Source organism: Scylla paramamosain, chromosome 43 (genome assembly GCF_035594125.1).
Source record: "Scylla paramamosain isolate STU-SP2022 chromosome 43, ASM3559412v1, whole genome shotgun sequence".
In the NCBI taxonomy this organism is placed as follows: Eukaryota; Metazoa; Arthropoda; class Malacostraca; order Decapoda; family Portunidae; genus Scylla; species Scylla paramamosain.
Genome location: NC_087193.1, coordinates 2,876,912 through 2,899,744, shown reverse-complemented (window position 1 = coordinate 2,899,744; position 22,833 = coordinate 2,876,912). Strand labels below are relative to the sequence as shown.

Sequence of the window (22,833 nt, the reverse complement as noted above, 5' to 3'; positions counted from 1 at the left end):
GGTTCCGTCAAGGCCGCTGTGCTGGTGATCTGGCTTTCGTTCCTGACTCTTGGTCATCCACTTTTAAAGATTTTGGTGAAACTTTTGCTGTTGCCTTGGACATATCAAAAGCTTTTGATAGAGTCTGGCACAAAGCTTTGATTTCCAAACTACCCTCCTACGGCTTCTATCCTTCTCTCTGTAACTTCATCTCAGGTTTCCTTTCTGACCGTTCTATTGCTGCTGTGGTAGACGGTCATTGTTCTTCTCCCAAATCTATTAACAGTGGTGTTACTCAGGGTTCTGTCCTGTCACCCACTCTCTTCTTATTATTCATTAATGATCTAAACCTAACTTCTTGTCCTATCCACTCCTACGCTGATAATACCACCCTGCACTTTTCCACATCTCTTCATAGACGTCCAACCCTTCAGGAGGTAAACATTTCACGCAGGGAAGCCACAGAATGCCTGACTTCTGAGGTTTCTAAAATTTCTGATTGGGGCAGAGCAAACTTGGTATTGTTCAATGCCTCAAAAACTCAATTCCTCCATGTATCAACTCGACACAACCTTCCAGACAACTATCCCCTCTTCTTCAATAACACTCAACTGTCCCCCTCTTCTACACTGAACATCCTCGGTCTGTCCTTTACTTATAATCTGAACTGGAAACTTCACATCTCATCTCTAGCTAAAACAGCTTCTATGAAGTTAGGTGTTCTGAGACGTCTCCGCCAGTTTTTGTCACCCCTCTCAGCTGCTAACTCTGTACAAGGGCCTTATCCGTCCATGTATGGAGTATGCTTCACATGTCTGGGGGTTCCACTCATACTGGGGGGTTCCACTCATAGACGTCCAACCCTTCAGGAGGTAAACATTTCACGCAGGGAAGCCGCAGAATGCCTGACTTCTGAGGTTTCTAAAATTTCTGATTGGGGCAGAGCAAACTTGGTATTGTTCAGTGCCTCAAAAACTCAATTCCTCTATCTATCAACTCGACACAACCTTCTAGACAACTATCCCCTCTTCTTCAATAACACTCAACTGTCCCCCTCTTCTACACTGAACATCCTCGGTCTGTCCTTTACTTATAAATCTGAACTGGAAACTTCACATCTCATCTCTAGCTAAAACAGTTTCTATGAAGTTAGGTGTTCTGAGACGTCTCCGCCAGTTTTTGTCACCCCCCCCCAGCTGCTAACTCTGTACAAGGGCCTTATCCGTCCATGTATGGAGTATGCTTCACATGTCTGGGGGGTTCCACTCATACTGCTCTTCTAAACAGGGTGGAATCAAAAGCTTTTTGTCTCATCAACTCCTCTTCTCTAACTGACTGTCTTCATCCTCTCTCTCATCGCTGCAATGTTGCATCTCTAGTTGTCTTCTACCGCTATTTTCATGCTAACTGCTCTTCTGATATTGCTAACTGCATGCCTCCCCTCCTCCCGCGGTCTCGCTGCACAAGACTTTCTTCTTCCTCTCACCCCTATTCTGTCCACCTCATTAACGCAAGAGGTAACCAGTATTCTCAATTATTCATCCCTTTCTCTGGTAAACTCTGGAACTCCCTGCCTGCTTCTGTATTTCCGCCTTCCTATGACTTGAATTCCTTCAAGAGGGAGGTTTCAAGACACTTACCCGCTTTGGACCCTTTTATAGGACTGGCATTTCAGTGGGCATTTTTTTTTATTGGATTTTTGTTGCCCTTGGCCAGTGTTTCTCCTACATAAAAAAAAAAAAGAATACGGAAACCCGCTATAACGGGGTCCTGTATAATATATATATATATATATATATATATATATATATATATATATATATATATATATATATATATATATATATATATATATATATATATATATATATATATATATATATATATATATATATATATATATATATATATATATATATATATATATATATATATATATATATATATATATATATATATATATAATGGTTTCTAGGAAGCTCCTAAGGAATCCCTTTTCGGGCGTGCCTGGCAGCGCCGAGCAGGCTCAGCATGGACCTACCAAGATGGACTAAGGATGATACTGGAGGAAGACAATGCTATCATTGTTGACAGAACAACTGTCACCAGTATCCTGCACACCAGTTTTGCCAAGGTATCTCTCTCTCTCTCTCTCTCTCTCTCTCTCTCTCTCTCTCTCTCTCTCTCTCTCTCTCTCTCTCTCTCTCTCTCTCTCTCTCTCTCTCTCTTTGGTTTTATAATTTATAGTAGGTGTGACTCTTGAGACGTACTTCTTCAAATAAAATTGTGAATTCTTTAGATTTTACAAGATGGTGCAGATGGGTGGCTTTTGGAATGATAAGGGGGAAGTTACTTTTCTGCAATGTAGAAGACTCAACATTTGTGTCAGTATGAAACTAATGAAGCAGTCATGCTGTCCTTATCAGGGTTTTTCTGGAAGCCCTACCGTCTCGCCCTGGCAGCATGTACACTACTGCTCAATCGCCAACGTGTTCGATTCCGGACGCGGGGCTTTTCTCCCGAAGCTCAGCATTATTGTTACAGCACTTCTTCCATCTTAGAAGAAGTAAAACTGTAGTAAATACCACTGCAAAATCATATAACTCGCTTTAAAAACAGGCTAACACAGCTTGAAAACCAGATTGATTAAGTGAATCAATATGGGTATAGTAACACCCAGAGTGTTAGTGATCCAGCCATACCAAGGGAAGAACAGAATGAATACAGTGCAGATGTGTTAGTAAAAGCAATTAAAGATAACTTTCATCTAAACTTCAATGTTGCACATAGGCTAGTTGCTAAGAAAACACTGAATATTATTAGAACCATCACTGTTAAACTTGACAGCAGAGAAAAGAAACATGAAATAATGTTTGTTTGTATTATAGTAAAACCAAATCTGTACATTAATGAAAGTCTGATTTCAATACACCGATCTTTATTTAAAATAATATGGGACATCAGAAAACAACACAGACAATTAGTAGATACGGAGCACGTCTTATAGCTGGGCGGGGAGTGAGGCCTAGCAGGATCGTGACCCCCTCACTTCTCATAGACACCGCCCACACAGGCGCGGGGGAGATGGTTTCTCCTGTTTGGTTCCGCGGAAACTATTTTCCTTGCAAAACTTGTGCTCGCGTTCACGTGCCCTCACACTTTTCAGTTTCTATATTTATACAACTCTGGCATTAGTACTGCCTTGATAGCAACTATCTTACACTACTCTCAATCTTTCTTTCTTCCTACCCCTTAACACCACCCTATCTCCGCTTCATTTTAATAGCTTCCTTTACCTTACCATGCTTTATCTTTTATCATATTTCTCCTCCCTTTGCTTTGACTGTATCTCATACTCTTTACTACTTTCTTACTATGTACTACACATTCGCTTCCCTTACCTACTTTCTATCCGCTTAGCTAACTATTATTACACCCCTTTCTGTTCCCTGTATTTATTACCTCTTTTCTTACTATATGTCCTGATCACTATCTACTTTCTTACCTTTTACTCTTTAATCTTATCCTATTTCTTCTCCCTCATATTTTTAACTAATATCTATGTACTATCTACTCTCTTGCCTACTTTCTTACCTAATTACTCTTTGGTAAGCTAACACTATTACTATACCCCTTTCTTCTTTCGCTGTTCCCTGTATTATTACCTCTTTTTCTCACTCAATGTCCTTATCACTAACTACTTCCTTACTACTTACATACCTATTTACCAAACCTACTTAACTACTTATTAATTGCTTATCAAACTTCATTATTAGTTTATTTCCTCCTGTTTCAGATATCTCCTGTATCAGTACTTCCTCTTATGATTACTGTTATTGTTATTGCCACTAATCATCATTATATCTACCATTAATACCATTATTACTATCAGAATAATTGTATATAATACTTATAATTACTCTATAACTACAGCCACACACAGACTTCAACTTATATCACAATTGCAAGAAAATCTGTCAGTGTTGTTAATTACATCTATATACGTCTATATATTATTATTTTTTAAGCATACCTGGGGTACCTTTCATGTTGTATCTAAGTTTTATTTAGTTGTTATTCTCTATATTGTCTTTATCTTTACATACATCCTGTGGAGAACTTATATAAGTCCATATATGATGACATTTATCTCAACAACGATAATGCTAACACTTTGAATTTAGAATTAAGTGTAACTGAAAAAAAAACTCGGGTCAACAAGACCTCAACAGTTTATCCATGTATTTCAATTTTAATGAATATATTTTTGCTTTTTTTTTTTTTTATGCAGGAAGGATACTGGCCAAGGGCAACAAAAATCTAATAAAAAAAAATGCCCACTGAAATGCCAGTCCCATAAAAGGGACAAAACAGTGGTCAAAAATTGGTGGATAAGTGTCTTGAAACCTCCCTCTTGAAGGAATTCAAGTCATAGGAAGGTGGAGATACAGAAGAAGGCAGGGAGTTCCAGAGTTTACCAGAGAAAGGGATGAATGATTGAGAATACTGGTTAACTCTTGCGTTAGAGAGGTGGACAGAATAGGGGTGAGAGAAAGAAGAAAGTCTTGTGCAGCGAGGCCGCGGAAGGAGGAGAGGCATGCAGTTAGCAAGATCAGAAGAGCAGTTGGCATGAAAATAGCGGTAGAAGACAGCTAGATATGCAAAATTGCGGCGGTGAGAGAGGGGCTGAAGACAGTCAGTTAGAGGAGAGGAGTTGATGAGACGAAAAGCTTTTGATTCCACCCTGTCTAGAAGAGCAGTATGAGTGGAACCCCCCCAGATATGTGAAGCATACTCCATACATGGACGGATAAGGCCCTTGTACAGAGTTAGCAGCTGGGGGGGTGAGAAAAACTGGCGGAGACGTCTCAGAACACCTAACTTCATAGAAGCTGTTTTAGCTAGAGATGAGATGTGAAGTTTCCAGTTCAGATTATAAGTAAAGGACAGACCGAGGATGTTCAGTGTAGAAGAGGGGGACAGTTGAGTGTCATTGAAGAAGAGGGGATAGTTGTCTGGAAGATTGTGTCGAGTTGATAGATGGAGGAATTGAGTTTTTGAGGCATTGAACAATACCAAGTTTGCTCTGCACCAATCAGAAATTTTAGAAAGATCAGAAGTCAGGCGTTCTGTGGCTTCCCTGCGTGATATGTTTACCTCCTGAAGGGTTGGACGTCTATGAAAAGACGTGGAAAAGTGCAGGGTGGGTGGCTGCAGTCATTACCTTCTTACCACACATTAATATTAGATCTTTACACAAAAACTTTGATTCACTATTTTCTATTCCAGTTGTTTGTGCAAACCACTTGCAATTACGGAAACATGGTTACACACAAAACATTTATATTCTACGGAAAGGTATGATTCACGTAAAAGTGAGGTATTTATTTATTTCGGGCGGCTGTGAAGTAAGACAGCCATTGTATTTCACGCCCATAGCTAATGGGTCTACCATTCTGATCGGTCACCCTTATGGAAACAACGTCTGTTAGTGTCTTATTAGGAGGTTTGTATGGGATCTGGTGAAAATCTCGAGCTCCAGCTGTTTCCATGGTAACTGGATCTAAGAGATTTACCGTTACGCCGCCATACCTAATGGGCGTCACTCAGTCTGAGTAGAAAAGAGCGAAATGTACTCCACCGTCCTGACGAAGAGTGTAGGCAGCCGGCACATTAGTAACATCATTAGTAAGTGGCATTATTGGGTCATAGATAGTGTATTCGCCTGGATAATCAAACCCCAGGCACTAAACCATTCTGGAACCAAATCTGATAGCAAGTTTACAAAAATGTCCATCGCTTGTACAAAGACCTTTTACGCACAATCATGTCTGTCTCTCGCAGTTGTACACTATAATAAAAAAAAAAAGTTCCACTCTTAGAATAACGTGAATATTGATCCCTGAAGATATTTTGAAGTGTGCTTGACATTTCGGCATTAAGAATATGTATCATATACCTCGTATCTCTAGCTTCGATGTTGGATTGAGGTAAGAAGGCGTAGAGGTAGTAAAAGTGCATTGGATTCACGTGTGCTGCAGCCCATACTTTTATATGAGCCTTTCTTTTGTGTCTGGTATGATATTATGTCTTAGGATATAAGAAATTAACCAGTGCCACTATATAATTCTTATTAAGATTGAGGTGTAAAAGAGGGTTAGTCTATTTTGAAAATGACTCGAAATGTTATCTTGGTAAACGTCTCCGTTTCCTAAATTAGTGAGGTAGACAATACTCATCTCCCTCCATGGTTGGTTAGCAACTGATTCAACCACACACCATATGATTACATTTATACACAGCTTTCTTTCTTTCTTTTTTTTTTTTTACTTCATATGCACTTTATTCAGGTAAACGAACAACAAAAAAAAAACAAGAACAGTTTGAGTGCCTAAAGGTTGGAATCTGGCAGCTATTGCTTGTTTTCCACTCTTCATGTCGCCTCACACGGCATCCCATTTCTATAGGGATAATATATATATATATATATATATATATATATATATATATATATATATATATATATATATATATATATATATATATATATATATATATATATATATATATATATATATATATATTTTTTTTTTTTTTTTTTTTTTTTACATCCTTATGTATCATGGCCAGTACGGCTAATTTCTTCATGCAGGTCTTAAAGTTATGTTGATGATTCATCCGTGTATCTGTTTTTAGGCCTTCGACATAGTGCCAGTCTTAAAATGTTTTCAATGTCTGAGATGCTCTACTGTTGTTCTCGATAGATACGTCCCATCCAAACTGCATCATACAGGCGATAAGGTATGGTAAATTTTTTTCCTCGAGTGGTTCTTGTTCATCACGGCTTTCGAAAGATTAGAAAATCGCTTTCGACGGTTCTAAATATTTTCATGTCCGTACACGCCATGTCTTTGACGAGGCCAAAACCGTCCCAGCCAATGAAGTTTACAGTGCATTTTATAGAATTTCTCCGACTGCAGAATTCTTCATCGCAGTCTCTCAGTGACTGCCAGCAGCTCCATGGCGATTTTTTTTTCTTATTGTAGGAGGGACAATGGCCAAGGGCAACGAAAGCTACAACAAAAAAAGGCCCACTGAGGTGCCGGTCGCCCGAACAGTCAAAATCGTTAGTCAAAAATACAAGATAACTGTCTTGAAACCTCCCTCTTGAAAGAATTCAAGTCATAGGAAGATGGAAATACAGAAACAGGGAGGGAATTCCAGAGTTTACCAGAGAAAGGGATGAATGATTGAAAATACTGGTTAACTCTTGCATTAGAAAGATGGACAGAATTGGGGTGAGAGAAAGAAGAAAGTCTTGTGCAGCGAGTCTGCAGGAGGAGGAAAGGCACGTAGTTAGCAAGATTAGAAGAGCAGTTGGCATGAAAATAGTGGTAGAAGATAGCAAGAGAAGCAACATTGCGGCGATGAGAAAGAGACCGAAGACAGAGGAGAGGAGTTGATGAGACGAAAAGTTTTTGATTCCTCACTGTCTCAAAGAGCGGTATGAGTGGAACCTCCCCATACACGTGAAGTATACTCCATACATGGATAGTTAAGGCCCCTGTACAAAGTTAGCAGCTGTTGGTATGAGAAAAACTGGCGGAGACGATTCAGAATGCATAACGTCATAGAAGCTTTCTTAGCTAGAGATGAAATGTGAAGTTTCCAGTTAAGATTATAAGTAAAGGATAAACCGAAGATGTTCAGTGTACAAGAGGGGGACAGTTGAGTATCACTGAAGAAGAGGGGACAGTTGTCTGGAAGGTTGTCTCGACTTGATAGATGAAGGAATTGAGTTTGTGAGGCATTCATCAATACTAAGTCTGCTTTGCCCCAATCAGAAATGTTAATAAGATCAGAAGTTAGAAGTTCAGTGGCTTTCCCGCATGAAATGTTTACTTCCTAAAGAGTTGGATTTCAACGAAAAGACGTGGAAAAGTGTAGGGTGGTATTTTGAGCGGAGCAGTTGATAGGACAAGAAGTTTGCTTTAGAAGATCATTGAAAAAATAACATGAAGAGAGTGGGTGACAGGACAGAACCCTGAGGAACACAACTCTTAATAGATTTAGGAGAACAGTGACCATCTACCACAGCAGCAATAGAACGGTCAGAAAAGAAACTTGAGATAAACTTACAGAGAGAAGGATAGAAGCCGTAGGAGGATAGTTTGGAAATCAAAGCTTTGTACCAAACTGTATCAGAATCTTTTGATATGTCTAAAAGAACACCAAATGATTCAACAAAATCTCTAAAAGAGGATGACCAAGACTCAGTAAGGAAAGCCAGAAGATCACCAGTAGAGTGGCCTTGACGGAACCCATGCTGGCTCTCAGATAGATGGTTGTGAAGTAATAGATGTTTAAGAATCATCCTGTTGATGATAGGTTTAAAACCTTTAGATAAGCTGGAAATTAAAGCAATAGAACGGTAGTTTGAGGGAATAGAACGGTCACCATTTTTTAGGAACAGCCTGAATGTAAACTTCCAACAAGAAAAAAAGGTAGATATTGATAGACAAAGTTGAAAGAGTTTGGCAAGGAAAGATGCAAGCCCAAAGGCACAGTTTCGGAGAACAATAGCAGGGATCCCATTAGGTCCATAAGCCTTCCGAGGGATTAGGCCAGCGAGGGTATGGAAAACATCATTGCGAAGGATTTTAATAAGTAGCATGAAACAGAGGGTGGAGGAGAGAGAGGAACAAGCCTTGAATTACCCAAGGTAGACTTTTAGCTTTAGAATTAGATGAGAATACAGTGGTGCCATCAGGTTGAAATGAAAGAGGGAAAGATGAAGAAGAAAAGTTATTGGAAATGTTTTTTGGCTAGATGCCAACAATCAAGAAGGGATTTAGATTTTGAAAGATTTTGACACTCTCTTAATGAAGAGGTTTTTGGCTAGTTGGAGAACAGACTTGGCATGATTCCGGACAGAAATATAAAGTGCATGAGATTCAGAAAATGGAAGGCTCAAGTACCTTTCGTGGACCACTTCTCTATCATGTATAGCGCGAGAACAGGCTATGTTAAACCAAGGTTTGGAAGGTTTTAGGTCGTGAGAGCGAGCGAGCGAGCGAGAGAGAGAGAGAGAGAGAGAGAGAGAGAGAGAGAGAGAGAGAGAGAGAGAGAAACGTAGGCCTCCATGCCAGACATTATCATCACTGTTATGTGCTCAACACACAGAGATGGGTGTTTGACACGAAACCAGTAGTCATTCCAAGGGAAATCAGCATAATACCTCCTCAGTTGCCCTTAATTAGCAGAGGCAACCTTAATTAGCCCGAGGCACCTCTGCTTTGCAGTATCCTCAGGTAAGATTGGAACGATAGCACAAGATACATTATATGAGGTGATCGGAGGAGACAGTGTGTGACGGAAAAGACAGTTTGACAGCATAAGCTCAAGATCAAGAATGTTCGGCGTATATCCAAGACAGTCAGAAATACGTATAGGATGTTGCACCAGTTGCTGTAGGTCATAGAGGATAGCAAAGTTAAAGGGTAGCAAGATGTGAAAGGAGAGGAAGGCAAAGCTGTTGGTGAACACTGAAGTCCCAAGAATGGAGTCAGAATGTGCTCCACTTTGGAAGTTAAGTACTCAAAAAATTTCTTATAATCAGAGAAGGTAGGTGAGAGGTATATAGCACAGATAAATTTAGTTTGAGAGTGACTGTAATCGTAGCCAGATGGTGGAAAACTCGGAAAATTTAAGAGTGTGGGCACGAAAGCACGTTAATTCATTGCGCATATACACGCAACATCTAGCTTTGGAATGAAAATAAGATTAAAAAAAGAAGTAGAAGGGAACAGGAAAAGAGGCTACTATCAGTTGCCCCTGACACCTGTATTTTAGTGAGGAAAAGGTAAGGTTTAGTAGAGGAGACGTGGTGTTTTACAGATTCAAAATTAGATCTAAGGCCGTGAATGTTGCAGAAGATAATGAAAAAAAGGTTGAGGGGGGGGATGTCAAAACACTTAGGGTCGATACTAGAAGACCAGTCCGACCTGGATACATTTTTTGGTTCCCTCCCCAGTTGGGGATTCCGAGGCTGGTATAGCGGTCGCCATATTTAATTTAGAATTTTGAGTGAAGGGTGTGCATGTAAGTAGGTGCATGTAGTTTAGTGTGAAGGAAGTCTTTAGAAGGCAGGCTGTGGCTCTGAGAAAGGGAAACGCTCAGTGAGGTCACAGCTGGGTTATTGATGAGTTCATAGCATCCCCTGATCCAGTGTTTGAGACCTCACTGAGATTAATTTTCGTTTCGGCAGGTGTTTACTGCCTCCTCCTGCGAAATGCGTTGGGACAGATTTGATTCCATCAAGAAATGCCTTCATTTCAATGCCACTACCGATCAAGACAAAAATTATAAATACACCAAACTGCGCCCTCTGATCACTCATCTCCAAGAGAAGTTTATGGAACACTTCATCCCTTCGCAGTGTGTATCACATGATGAGGCAATGGTAAAATACTCTGGGAAACATGGGTGTAAACAGTCCATTCACAACAAACCTATTTGTTTTGGCTATAAAATATGGTGCCAAAACATTACCTCTGGCTACCTGCATGCGTTTGATCTATACCAAGCCAAGACTTAGAAAGGGGATGAAAACATGGAAAGTGACCTTGGAAAAGCTGCCTCTGCTGTTATGCATCTCATTGATGGGTACAGTGATAGTGCAAAAGTTCTGCCATACCATTTCTTTTTTGACAACTTTTTCACTACAGTTCCACTGTTAGTAGAGTTAGTCAAGAGAGGCTATGATGGAACAGGAATCATTAGAAGTAATAGGTTAGATAAAACCTGCCCTCTACCCAGTGTTGCTCAAAAAGATAAGAAAGAAAGGGGGACTGTTTCATCCGTGTCAGGAAAAGTACATTCAAAGGAAATAAAAGTAACAAGATGGAAAACTAATACGGCCGTAACTGTATGTTCTACACTCCATAGTCAAAATCCTACAGGAAAAGCGAAAAGGTGGTCAAAAAAAGACAATAAGTATGTGCAAATAGATATTCTTAAAGCTGTTTAGGTTTACAATAGTAACATGGGTGGGACGGATAGGATGGATCTGAATATCAATGCGTATCGCATTGGTATTCGAGGAAAAAAGTGGTGGTGGTGTCTTCACGTGGATGGTAGATGCTGTTATCCACAATGCTTGGCAAATAGCTCAAAGCAGAGGAACAAACACTGACCAGTTGATGTTTAGGCGAGAGGTAGCCATGGCCTACCTATACATGTATACAGTAGAGCCCCCGGGAGAAGGAAGCTTTCTGTACCTGGTGTTGAAGAAATGAGATATGACAACTTGGGTCACTTTGTACAACCACTTCAAGGTCATGCAAGAAGGAAGTGCATGGATGAGAACTGTAAATCTGTAGTGCGCAGAGAGTGTTGCAAATGTGATGTCGGACTATGTATTCCATGTTTTGCTTCTTACCACAAGCGTAAATAAGATACACATATGTATGTAAGTTTGTTTCAGTTGTTCCAGCAATTTGGAATGTCATTTTCGTAGAAGAGACAATTTTCGTTTATGTTATGTTTAAGTATATCCCAGAAAATGGTTTGTTTTTATAGCCAATAAAGCAGTGTTTACGGAATGTGGAGTTTTTTGTATCCATTTTCTTTTTAGGTAGCCATATGGTCACCATTTGTATCTCAGTATTCGATATATTATTTTCATTTTAGGGCTCTTTCTGATCATTTTTACATTCAATAGAATAATACTATGAAGGTTATAACGAAATTTGAAAAAAAAAAAAAATTAGGAGGTAAAGAGTTAATATAGAAACCACAGTCTGTGCGTGTTTCTATAAAGTACCTACAACTTCCTGGCTGCCCTGTCCCGACAGCTACCCCATAACACCCATACCATACCCATACCTATACCCATAACATGGCGCAGTATTTTGAGCCAAAGAACTACCGACGCCGGAACTCACGCCACCCCACTACAGCCAGCAGGACTCAGCTGCCTCTTCATGTCTTTCTCCGGGATCTACAGTGCGGCAGTAACTTTTGTGACAGTGTGTGCAGTGTTTTGCGTACTCGTGTCTCTTCACGCTGCTAACAGGGGACGTTTCACCCTTTGCGGGAGACAAGTTCTGCGTGTTGCACTTCCTTGTTCAGCGCGAAGCGGGTAACTGCTGTCCAGAGTTGCCAAGCAGTAGACTGTGTTCCCGCGGAATCCCGTCCAAAACCAGCCCAAAAACCGCGACCTCGATCTCAAAAAAACAGCGGAAAACCAGCCCAAAACTTGAACCATCACAAGTGTATATGTTTGATACTCAAGATGACTAATAGAGGTATAACATAAAGGGAAAACACATTTTTCATGTAATGTCCAGAACAGAAGGAAAGTAATGAGATAATCGAGACAGGAGGAAGAGGAGGAGGAGGAGGAAGAGGAGGAGAAGCAGCAGCAGCAGCAGGAGGAGGAAGAGCAGCAGGAGAAGGAGGATGAGGAGTAGGAGCAGGAGGAGGAGAGAGAGAGAGAGAGAGAGAGAGAGAGAGAGAGAGAGAGAGAGAGAGAGAGAGAGAGAGAGAGAGAGAGAGAGAGAGAGAGAGAGAGAGTGTCTACAATAAAAAAAAAAGGGTGTCACGACCCCATATCACCCGACAGACACAAAGGCTTCATTGTGCCTGTAGTCCCATAGTCAGCATCTTTTAGTGTAAACATCTTCATCGCGCCTCCTCACAAAACCTCCACTATCTCCTCAACGCCACATCTCCTCAACATCATCTCCTTTTAATTTATCTCTTTATCAGTTTCTTCTCTCATTCCTTTCATATCATGAAGCCCCAGGTGACAATATCCTCTCCACCGGAGGAATGAACCACACCTACAGACATCCTTGCCCTTTTTCATTCTTCTTCTTCTCTCTCTCTCTCTCTCTCTCTCTCTCTCTCTCTCTCTCTCTCTCTCTCTCTCTCTCTCTCTCTCTCTCTCTATCTATCTATCTATCTATCTATCTATCTATAATACATCGGAATGTTCTGTCTGAAGGAGGAAGTTGGCACTCTCATAGAAGCCCTGATGTCTTCACCTGTGATCGACTGGGAGGACGCGAGGAGGAACCATCTTGTCATTCACTACGTCCCTCCCTACGCTGTCGAGCCCATGATGGGGCTGATGCAGGGGAAAGGAGTGAACACGGGGTTAAAACTCGCTTCACCTTCACCTATGACGCTCACTTGGCCCCTTACACGCTCAGGTAAGATGATGTGGCTTTGTATGTGTGTGTGTGTGTGTGTGTGTGTGTGTGTGTGTTTGTGTGTGTGTCTGTGTGTGTATGTGTGTGTGTGTGTGTGTGTGTGTGTGTGTGTGTGTGTGTGTGTGTGTGTGTGTGTGTGTGTGTGTGTGTGTGTGTGTGTGTGTGTGTGTGTGAAGATAATGACAAAAAAAAAAAATGAAACCCATAGTAACTACCACTACAACCCCAAAACACCCTTGAAAAAACCAAGAACACCCACTACATCCTGTCAAAAGCACCCAAGACAAAACCAAAGCAAACCACAACAATGACCTCTGACATGTAGCTACAAAATCACGGAGAACATACACATAACCCGCCATACACAGAGTACCAGCGGGCTTCCGTGTGTGCAGGCTGGGCAGAGCAGGCGTTCGTCACCTCCTGGAGAATGCTAAGTACTGTGGAATACTCCTTGACCTCAAGTACAGGATGGCAGAGGGCGTGCCTTACATAGGAGTGTACCAGGACCCAACCGGCACACAGGAGGCGACAGTAGGCCCAGAGAACCTTCCTGTTGGTGTAGACTAGGAGATACCAGAGACTTGGAAATGCTCGGGTCCCTCGGGAGAAATGGCCAAGTTGATAACGGACGAGAGGTTCAGAAGACGTGGGTCTGGAAAGCTGCTGACGGCGACGTTAGCGAGGCGATAAGCTGCCCTCCTTGGCTTTATTCCTCATTGTATAGTTGAGGCGAACAATTCTGCCTCTAAAGCAGTGGAGGATGACACATAAATGTATCCGGATTACTAAATGTCAGGGGTCTTTATAGCTGAGTCTTGGAGGCTGAGGACCTGCTGTCTTTATGGTGGTCCTCGAGACTGTAACCTTTCCACCAGGGGCCAATGGGAATGAAATGTGTGTGTGTGTGTGTGTGTGTGTGTGTGTGTGTTGTGAACCAGCGCCGTATGGGATTGGTGTATAGATAGATGAAATCTTTTATATAAATGGAGACTAGGCAAGGGAGGAAGAAGGGCGCAGGAAGTTGTCTGTAATAACGTGCGTTACTAGGAGTGAAGTTGGTGGGGCTTAACAGTGTTGTTACGTCACTCAATTGTTATATTTGCTTAGTTCAATATATTTGTTAAGATAAGTATATATAATTGTTGATATATTTATAGTATGATGAATATGAGGCTTTGTTGCAGTTAAGTCATTTAACATGCGTTTGGGAAAATATATGCCTGTCTTTTATGAACAGAGTGAAAGTGAATCAAAGTGAACATTACGAGTGAACAATGAATAAATAACTTAAAGGATATATACTAACATAACTGCATTGTATTTTCCATTATGTATATTTCTGGAAATAGTAAAAAGGCAGAAAAATAGAACATAAAACATAATGAATAAATAAGTTGAATGATACAAAAATACTTGAATTGTGTTCCACATTTTATTTATTATTTTCTGAAAATCAAACAAAGAAACAAAAGAAAAAAGAAAAAGATTGAAAAATCAGCAGGGACAGCAGGGACACAGGGCGGTGCTTTGTGGCCTCAGTCTTTGCCTTCCTTTTGTGCATTGGGACCACTCTCTCTCTCTCTCTCTCTCTCTCTCTCTCTCTCTCTCTCTCTCTCTCTCTCTCTCTCTCTCTCTCTCTCTTACAAGCAAATAAGGGCAAAAGTGTACCGATACTAGCAGAGGCAGACTATCAAAGGCTTCAATATACCGCGTTACTAAGTCGGTTCAGGGCATGAAGTCCGTTCGAGGTGTGACAGATTCTGGAATTCCCATGAGTGCGACTCTGCCAGTTCGTTCGCCAGTTATCGAATTAAGGCGAGTGGACGCCTGTTATTCTTAGAGGTGACATTCATATTTGTCTGATCGTCATGATTTTTGGTGCGTATGTACCTTAGTACCTACAATAGCAAATCGCCAATTTTCGCTGAAATTCGCCGATTAGTTTTGTAGATTTTTTTTTTTTTTAAGCAAAAAAGTAATTGATAAAATTTCTTCTTCTAAATTGTTTTTTAACCAATTGCTATAAAATTTAATGTCGATAATATACTCACATGTATCGTCACTTCCCCAAAGATAGATTTTTATTAGACATCATTTTAAAATAAAAACTAAGATTTTTTTCTTCAAACTTTTTCATTTTTTTTTTAAAGAAAAAAAATCAAGCACAGTATGAAGAGCCTCCTTTGAAAATCCATCTTTGGGGAAAAATAACCCGTTGTTTCCTCTCTCCAGCAGTACCTTTACATCTCCATCATCTTGTAGGACAACGAAGGACAAACACTTGATGTATGAAAAACTTAAGTTTTGAGATACGAGCTGTTTCCTTCTGAGAAGTGTGTGTAATTCCATATGTTGGGTTTTTCTGGTAAAATTTTACATGCATTAGGATAAAAATTATATAACCAAAAGGAAATCATCGTTTATGATCATATTCAGGGCTGATTGGCACCTGGTCCCCTTCTGTATGACAGGATATTACTCACTCGCAGGTGAGTTTATCAGAGGGCGACACACTCCTCTTTGTAGCCAGGATCATTAGCAGCTGCTTGGCTGATAGTCTTCACTTCCTTCTCTTGAATAAAGCTTCTTTTCGGTCCTCTTCTGTACAGTTGTTCTGCTTTCTTTAATGCCTCACCCTGCGAGAGTGTTTTGTGAGGCACCAAACCCAAGATGAGTTGGTAAACTTGGATTCAAGTACCCGAAGTTGTGATCTAATACGGTCACAATGGCAATAAATTTGACTCTTTTGGTCCCAATATACTTAGTTGTGCTGCATTTAGCCCATAGTCCACATCCATAATCCATAATCCATAGTAAACTTGGATTCAAGTACCCGAACTTGTGATCTAATACGGTCACAGTGGCAACAAATTTGACTCTTTTGGTCCCAATATACTTAGATGTGCTGCATTTAGCCCATAGCATAGAATGCTCCGGTGGTGATGGTGAAACAAAGGTAGCGTGTGGTGGCGACTTGTTACCCCAAACGCAACTCCTCTTGATTACTTTTGTTCTCCCTCATCTATCCGTGCACGCTTTGCTTTATTATAACGAGCCATGCTTCCAAATACAAATGAAAATGAACTAACCTTGGATAGCGGAGCATAGACACACTCTGACGTTTGCCAGGAATACAGGACTGACCGCAGTGGCCAGCCTCCCTCTGAGTCCCTCGTGGCTCATCAGTGATGTTGCTAACTGAAGCTCCACATATATTAAAAAAAAAGAAGACAACACTAAAAGGAAGTAAAAAAAAAAAAATGCTTTAAAATTATGAGTTTATAAGCCAGGTGACGGACCGCGTGGCAAGCACGTGGCGCATGGGGCATTTAAAGTCCTTTGATAATGGTAAATAAAGGCGATTTAAAAATATAATGAATAGTGTTATCAACTCGTGGTTTCCACAGAAAACGCCAGACATGTTAAGGGTGATTATGATGTTAATAACTCAATTTTAACCTCCGGGTCGAAAAATGTAATTTTTTAAGGCGTCCCTTCCATCACACTTGCTTCTCTCTCTCTCTCTCTCTCTCTCTCTCTCTCTCTCTCTCTCTCTCTCTCTCTCTCTCTCATATATATATATATATATATATATATATATATATATATATATATATATATATATATATATATATATATATATATATATATATATATATATATATATATATATATATATATATATATATATATATTCTTCTCTTTGTAACTTCATCTTAAGTTTCCTTTCTGACCGTTCTATTGCTGCTGTGGTAGACGGTCACTGTGTTCCTCAGGGTTCTGTCCTGTCCCCTACTCTCCTCTTATTATTCAACAATGACTTTCTAAACCAAACTTCTTGTCCCATCCACTCTTACGCTGGTGATACCACCCTGCACTTTTCCACGTCTTTTCATGAACGTCCAACACTTCAGGAAGTAAACATTTCACGCAGAAAGCTAGAGAACGCCTGACTTCTGATGCTTCTAAAATTTCAGATTTGGGCAGAACAAACTTGGTATTGTTCAATGTCTCAAAAACTCAATTCCTCCATCTATCAACTCGACACAGCCTTCCAGGCAACTATCCCCTCTTCTTCAATGACACTCAACTGTCCCCCTCTTTTACACTGCACATCCTCGGTATGTCCTTTACTTATAATCTGAACTGGAAACTTCACATCTCATCCCCAGGTAAAACAGCTTCTATGAAGTTAAGTGATCTGAAACGTCTCCGCCAGATTTTCTCATCCCCTCCAGCTGATAACTCTGTACAAGGGCCTTATCCGTCCATGTATGGAGTATGCTTCACATGTCTGGGAGTTCCACTCATACCGCTCTTCTAGACAGGGTGGAATCAAAAGCTTTTCGTCTCATCAACTCCTCTCCTCTAACTGACTGTCTTCAGCCTCTCTCTCATCACCGCAATGTTGCATCTCTAGCTGTCTTCTACCGCTATTTTCATGCTAACTGCTCTTCTGATCTTGCTAACTGCATGCCTCCCCTCCTCCTACGGCCTCGCTGCACAAGAATTTCTTCTTTCTCTCACCCCTATTCTGTCCACCTCTCGAATGCAAGAGTTAACCAGTATTGTCGATCACTTTCTTTGGTAAACTCTGGAACTCCCTGCCTGCTTCTGTATTTCCATCTTCCTATGACTTGAATTCCTTCAAGAGGGAGATTTCAAGACACTCATCCTTCGATTTTTGACTACAGCTTTGGACCCTTTTCTGGGGCTGGCATCTTAGTGGGCTTCTTTTTTTTCATTGGATTTTTGTTGCCTTTGGGCTGTGTCCCTCCTATCTCTCTATCTATCTATCTATATATATATATATATATATATATATATATATATATATATATATATATATATATATATATATATATATATATATATATATATATAATTTTTTTTTATGTAGGAAGGACACTGGACAAGTTCAACAAAAATCCAATAAAAAAAAAAAATAAAATAAAAAAAAAAGCCCACTGAGGTGCCAGTCCCAGAAAAGGGTCCTAAGCGGTAGTCAAAAATTGAAGGATGAGTATCTTGAAACTTCCCTCTTGAGGGAATTCAAGTCATAGGAAGGTGGAAATACAGAAGTAGACAAGGAGTTCCAGAGTTTACCAGAGAAAGGGATAGAATAGGGATGAGAGAAAGAAATTTTTGTGCAGCGAGGACGCGGGAAGAGGGAAGGCATGCAGTTAGCATGCCTTCCCTCACAACAGAAGGGCAGTTAGCATGAAAATAGCGGTAGAAGACAGCTAGAGATGCAACATTGCATCTATATACTCGTATATATATATGTTTATATATATATATATATATATATATATATATATATATATATATATATATATATATATATATATATATATATATATATATATATATATATATATATATATATATATATATATATATATATATATATATATATATATATATATATATATATATATATATATAAATCATATTTATGTAGTATTTATATATTATCAATTTTCACCTTTTTTTTCCACACCATCTATATGAAGTAAAATTCAAGCCAAGTTTTTTTTTTTTTTTTTTTTAAGGTGTCCCTGTAGGCCTAATCCTCTGTTTAAGCATCGTCTTCCATATCAGAACATTCTGTGATGTTGATCACAAATGACTCGACAAAATTTTCAGCTGCCACATGTTGTTGGTCATCTTTATCCAGAATTTTTTCAGCATGTCGCACTGCTTCCTTCCTAGTTTGTGGTGTGATGAGACTCAGAGCTTCTGTTACAAGAACTTTAAGATTAGCCACTTTAAATGTATCCTTCTTGGTTATATAAGTCTTCACTTGAGCACAAATGAGCTCAATCGGGTTATACTGGCAATGATTCGGCGGTAACCTCAAAACACGATGCCCTGCCTCCTGCACAATCTTATCGATTACGGATATCGTGGTAACATAAATTTTCTTGGTAAGTTCTTGCAGCTGTGCTTTCGATGAGTCATCTCGGGGCTGCACTCCCTTCTTTATCAGCCAATCCAGCAACTCCTATTTTTTCCATGCTGTTGTAGGCCATCTTTCAAGCTTCACCGAATGATAGGAAGCGTTGTCCGTCACGATCACCGAGTTTGGTGAAGTATTCGGGAGCAACTGCTTCCTAGAACCATTCTTCAAAAAGTGTAGAGTTCATTTGGTTGTGATAACCACCGTCATTTTTAGCTTCAAACACTGACTCGGTGTTGTCTACGAAGCCATTTTTCGTCCCAACATGAAGTATAATCAAACGACCTCCTTTCCATGTTGGCTGTCGTACTCCAGTGGCTTTAGGTGATGTGGTGTCTGTCCAACATTTTCCAACTCTGTAATTCTGATTCACCCAAGTTTCATCCAGTTATATATTTTGGGAGGCCTGCTTGACTTTTTTTTATGTCTTGCAAAAACATAGCGCGAGCTGCCGCAACATCACTCCTTTCCTTCAGCAATTTTAGCCCATCAACCTTGGCATATTTGAAGCCAGTCTCCTGCAGAATCTTGTGAAGGGAGCTTCTGCAGCCACTGAAGGATATTTTTTCCTTCACTTTTCTTGATTTTTTTTTGCAGAGTCAGGACTTGATGCCTCTCATAAAATGCCAAGACTGTTCTTCTTACAACGCATTTATCAAAGTCGTGTAGAGTGGTGACAGGTGCAGAATATCTCCTCTTCTTTGGTGACAGAAAGACAGTCCTTTCATGTGATGTCCCGCCTCGTTTCGAGCAGATTCTTTGAACAGTTTTCTCGGAAACGTTGGAGGTTTTTGCAGTGCACGCAGTTGCTTTTGAAGGTGGGATAAGGAATCCATTACAAGCTTTCTCTTCAATGAATTACTTGTTGACGTAGTAAAACATTTCCATTTCCCATCATGGGTGGTGGCCAGAAACGAACTGAGCAGTTTCCCTCAACACATCCATCACTTTATTCCGTCACTTCTTCAAAATCACTTTCCCACTGCTTCTCCTCCTCCTTCAACACACACACACACACACACACACACACACACACACACACACACACTTGCGAGAGAGTGCTAATCACTTTTAATGATGCCCCACCACCACCACCACCACCACTACCAGGACGAAGTGGCACCATGGGAAAAAAAATATTTGCCACGTCATAGAATTTATTCAAATTGTAGTTGTAATTGACACTCATTGTACTGTGTAGCTTCCTTCAGTATACACAGAATACATAAAATATCACTTTCAAGTAGCACACGGATGGGAAACAAAAAAGAAAGGCTCATTCACGAAGGTTTATTTGACAGCATGGCTAGAGCTAAACCACCATACTAGCCCCACCTTGCACGGACTTCTGCTCTGAACAGACTTTTAATTTAATTGAATTAAATTTAATACACCTTGATCCACACAGCTCGTATGTCATCCTCCCTTGTCTAGTTTCCATATATATATAAAAGAAATCATCAACGTATAACAGGCCGGCAGACCAACACGGCGCTGGTTCACAACACATAAAACACCCCCCCCCCCATACGCACACACACACACACACACACACACACACTTTATCCCTATTGGCTCCTGGTGGAAAGCTTACAGTCTCGTCGACCACCATGAACATAGCAAATCCTCAGTCTCCAAGACTCAGCTATATAGGCGCCTGACAATCAATGATCCAGATATTTTCATGCGTCACACTCCAGCCTAGCGAATTCTCGAACATCACTTTAGAGGCAGAATTGTTCGCCTCAACAAACGCATGAGGAATAAAACCGAGGGCAGTTTGTCGCCTCGCTAACGTCGCCGTCAGCAGCTTTCCAAACCCACGTTTTCTGAACCTCTCATCTGTTATCAGCTTGGCCACGTCTCCTGAAGGACCCGAGCAACACCAAGCCACTGGTATCTCCTCGTTTCCAGCGACAGGAAGGTTCTCTGGGTCTACTCTCGCCTCCTGTGTGCTGGTTGGGTCCTGGTACACTCCTATGTAAGGCACGCCCTCTGCCATCCTGTACATGAGGTCCAGGGGTATTCCACCGTACTTAGCATTCTCCAGGAGGTGACGAACGCCTGCTCTGCCCAGCCTGCACACACGGAAGCCCGCCGGTACTCTGTGTATGGCGGGTTATGTGTATGTTCTCCGTGATTTTGTAGCTACATGTCAGAGGTCATTGTTATGGTTTGCTTTCGTTTGTCTTGGGTGTTTTTGACAGGCTGTAGTGGGTGTTGCTGGGGTTTTCAAGGGTGTTTTGGAATTGTAGTGGCAGTTACTATGGCTTTCAATATATTTTTTTAATTATCTTCACACACACACACACACGCGCACACACACACACACACACACACACACACACACACACACACACACACACACACACACACACACACACACACACACACACACACACACACACACACACACACACACACTACCTGAGCGTGCGATGATCCAGGTGAGCGTCATAGGTGAAGGTGAAGCAAGTCAGTAACCACACCTTCACTCCCCTCTCTTGCACCAGCCTCACCATGGGCTCGACAGCGTAGTGAGGGACGTCGCTGATGACAAGATGGGTCCTCCTCGTGTTCTCCCAGTCAATCACGGGTGAAGAACTCAGGGCTTCTACAAGAGTGCCAACTTCCTCCTTCAGGCAGAACATTCGGATGTGTTGTGTGTGTGGCAACTTTCGCATCGCATATGATATCGTCACATTTTGATTTATTACACGAAATCTTGATATGACGCAGTTGTGTGCCCCGCACATGGTGTTGCACCCGTCCGTTGCCAAATCACTGCATTTTTTGACATCCAGTCTTCCATGATTTTCTAAGAAGTCCAGTAAAGATGTGACCAACTCAGCTGTGCCTTTTTCTAGTTCCACCAAACCTAGATACGAAGTGATATAACAACACACAATTGCTTCTTTGTGGTGATGCCTGTGCTTTCACCAGTTATCAGCGAGTAATCACCATTACCGATATCGCTGCACAGTTCCTGCAGCATACAGGGTTCCAATATCTTGTTCACGAGTGCTGTACACTTTGTTCTGTGCAGTGAGATTTTCTTGCAAGAAATATCTCTTATAAGCTCAGCCAAGTGATCGATCATTTTTACACTAGAATGGCAAGCAATGTGAGCTGCTAATTTCAGTTCAGAAATTTTCACACTGTTGTTGGCACTTGCTTTTGTTACACCAGACTGAAATAACGTTCTCGTGTTCGAAAATGGGACTGGATTTTTTTTTTCTGTGTTTCTCCGTTGAAGTGTGATTAACAAGATCACTGCGGTGAGCTCTAACTTTTGTCTTGCAGAACTTGCACGCTGCAACAGTCATCGCAGGGTACACAAGCAATCCATTCTCTGAGACCATCTTCTTTTTTTCCATTCTTTCATATATATATATATATATATATATATATATATATATATATATATATATATATATATATATATATATATATATATATATATATATATATATATATATATATATATATATATATATATATTTTTTTTTTTTTTTTTTTTTTTTTTTCCATATTTCACCCAATTGCCCATTTTAACTGCAGCACTCACGCAAGCTTTTTTTTTTTATGTAGGAAGGACACTGTCCAAGGGCAACAAAAATCCAATAAAAAAAATATGCCCACTGAAATGCCAGTTCCATTAAAGGGTCAAAG

The 22,833-nt window shown here is 40.4% G+C and overlaps 2 protein-coding genes across 2 annotated transcripts in view; one reads left to right on the top strand and one right to left on the bottom strand.

Moving 5' to 3' along the window:
• Positions 1-1,969: 1,969 nt before the first annotated feature.
• The window catches only part of LOC135093779 (uncharacterized), an 81,210-nt gene continuing 60,346 nt past the window's right edge, over positions 1,970-22,833 (top strand). The window contains exon 1 of the mRNA XM_063993389.1: positions 1,970-2,113. Within this exon, the coding sequence (XP_063849459.1) occupies positions 2,036-2,113 (78 nt within the window). The 5' untranslated portion in view covers positions 1,970-2,035. The remainder of the gene's footprint in view (positions 2,114-22,833) is intronic.
• LOC135093681 (uncharacterized) lies at positions 18,781-21,812 on the bottom strand. The gene is made up of 3 exons (XM_063993184.1): positions 21,589-21,812; positions 20,824-21,266; positions 18,781-19,004 (listed from the first exon to the last, which is right to left on the bottom strand). Exons 1-3 carry the CDS (start codon positions 21,810-21,812, stop codon positions 18,781-18,783), a joined length of 891 nt encoding a protein of 296 aa, XP_063849254.1.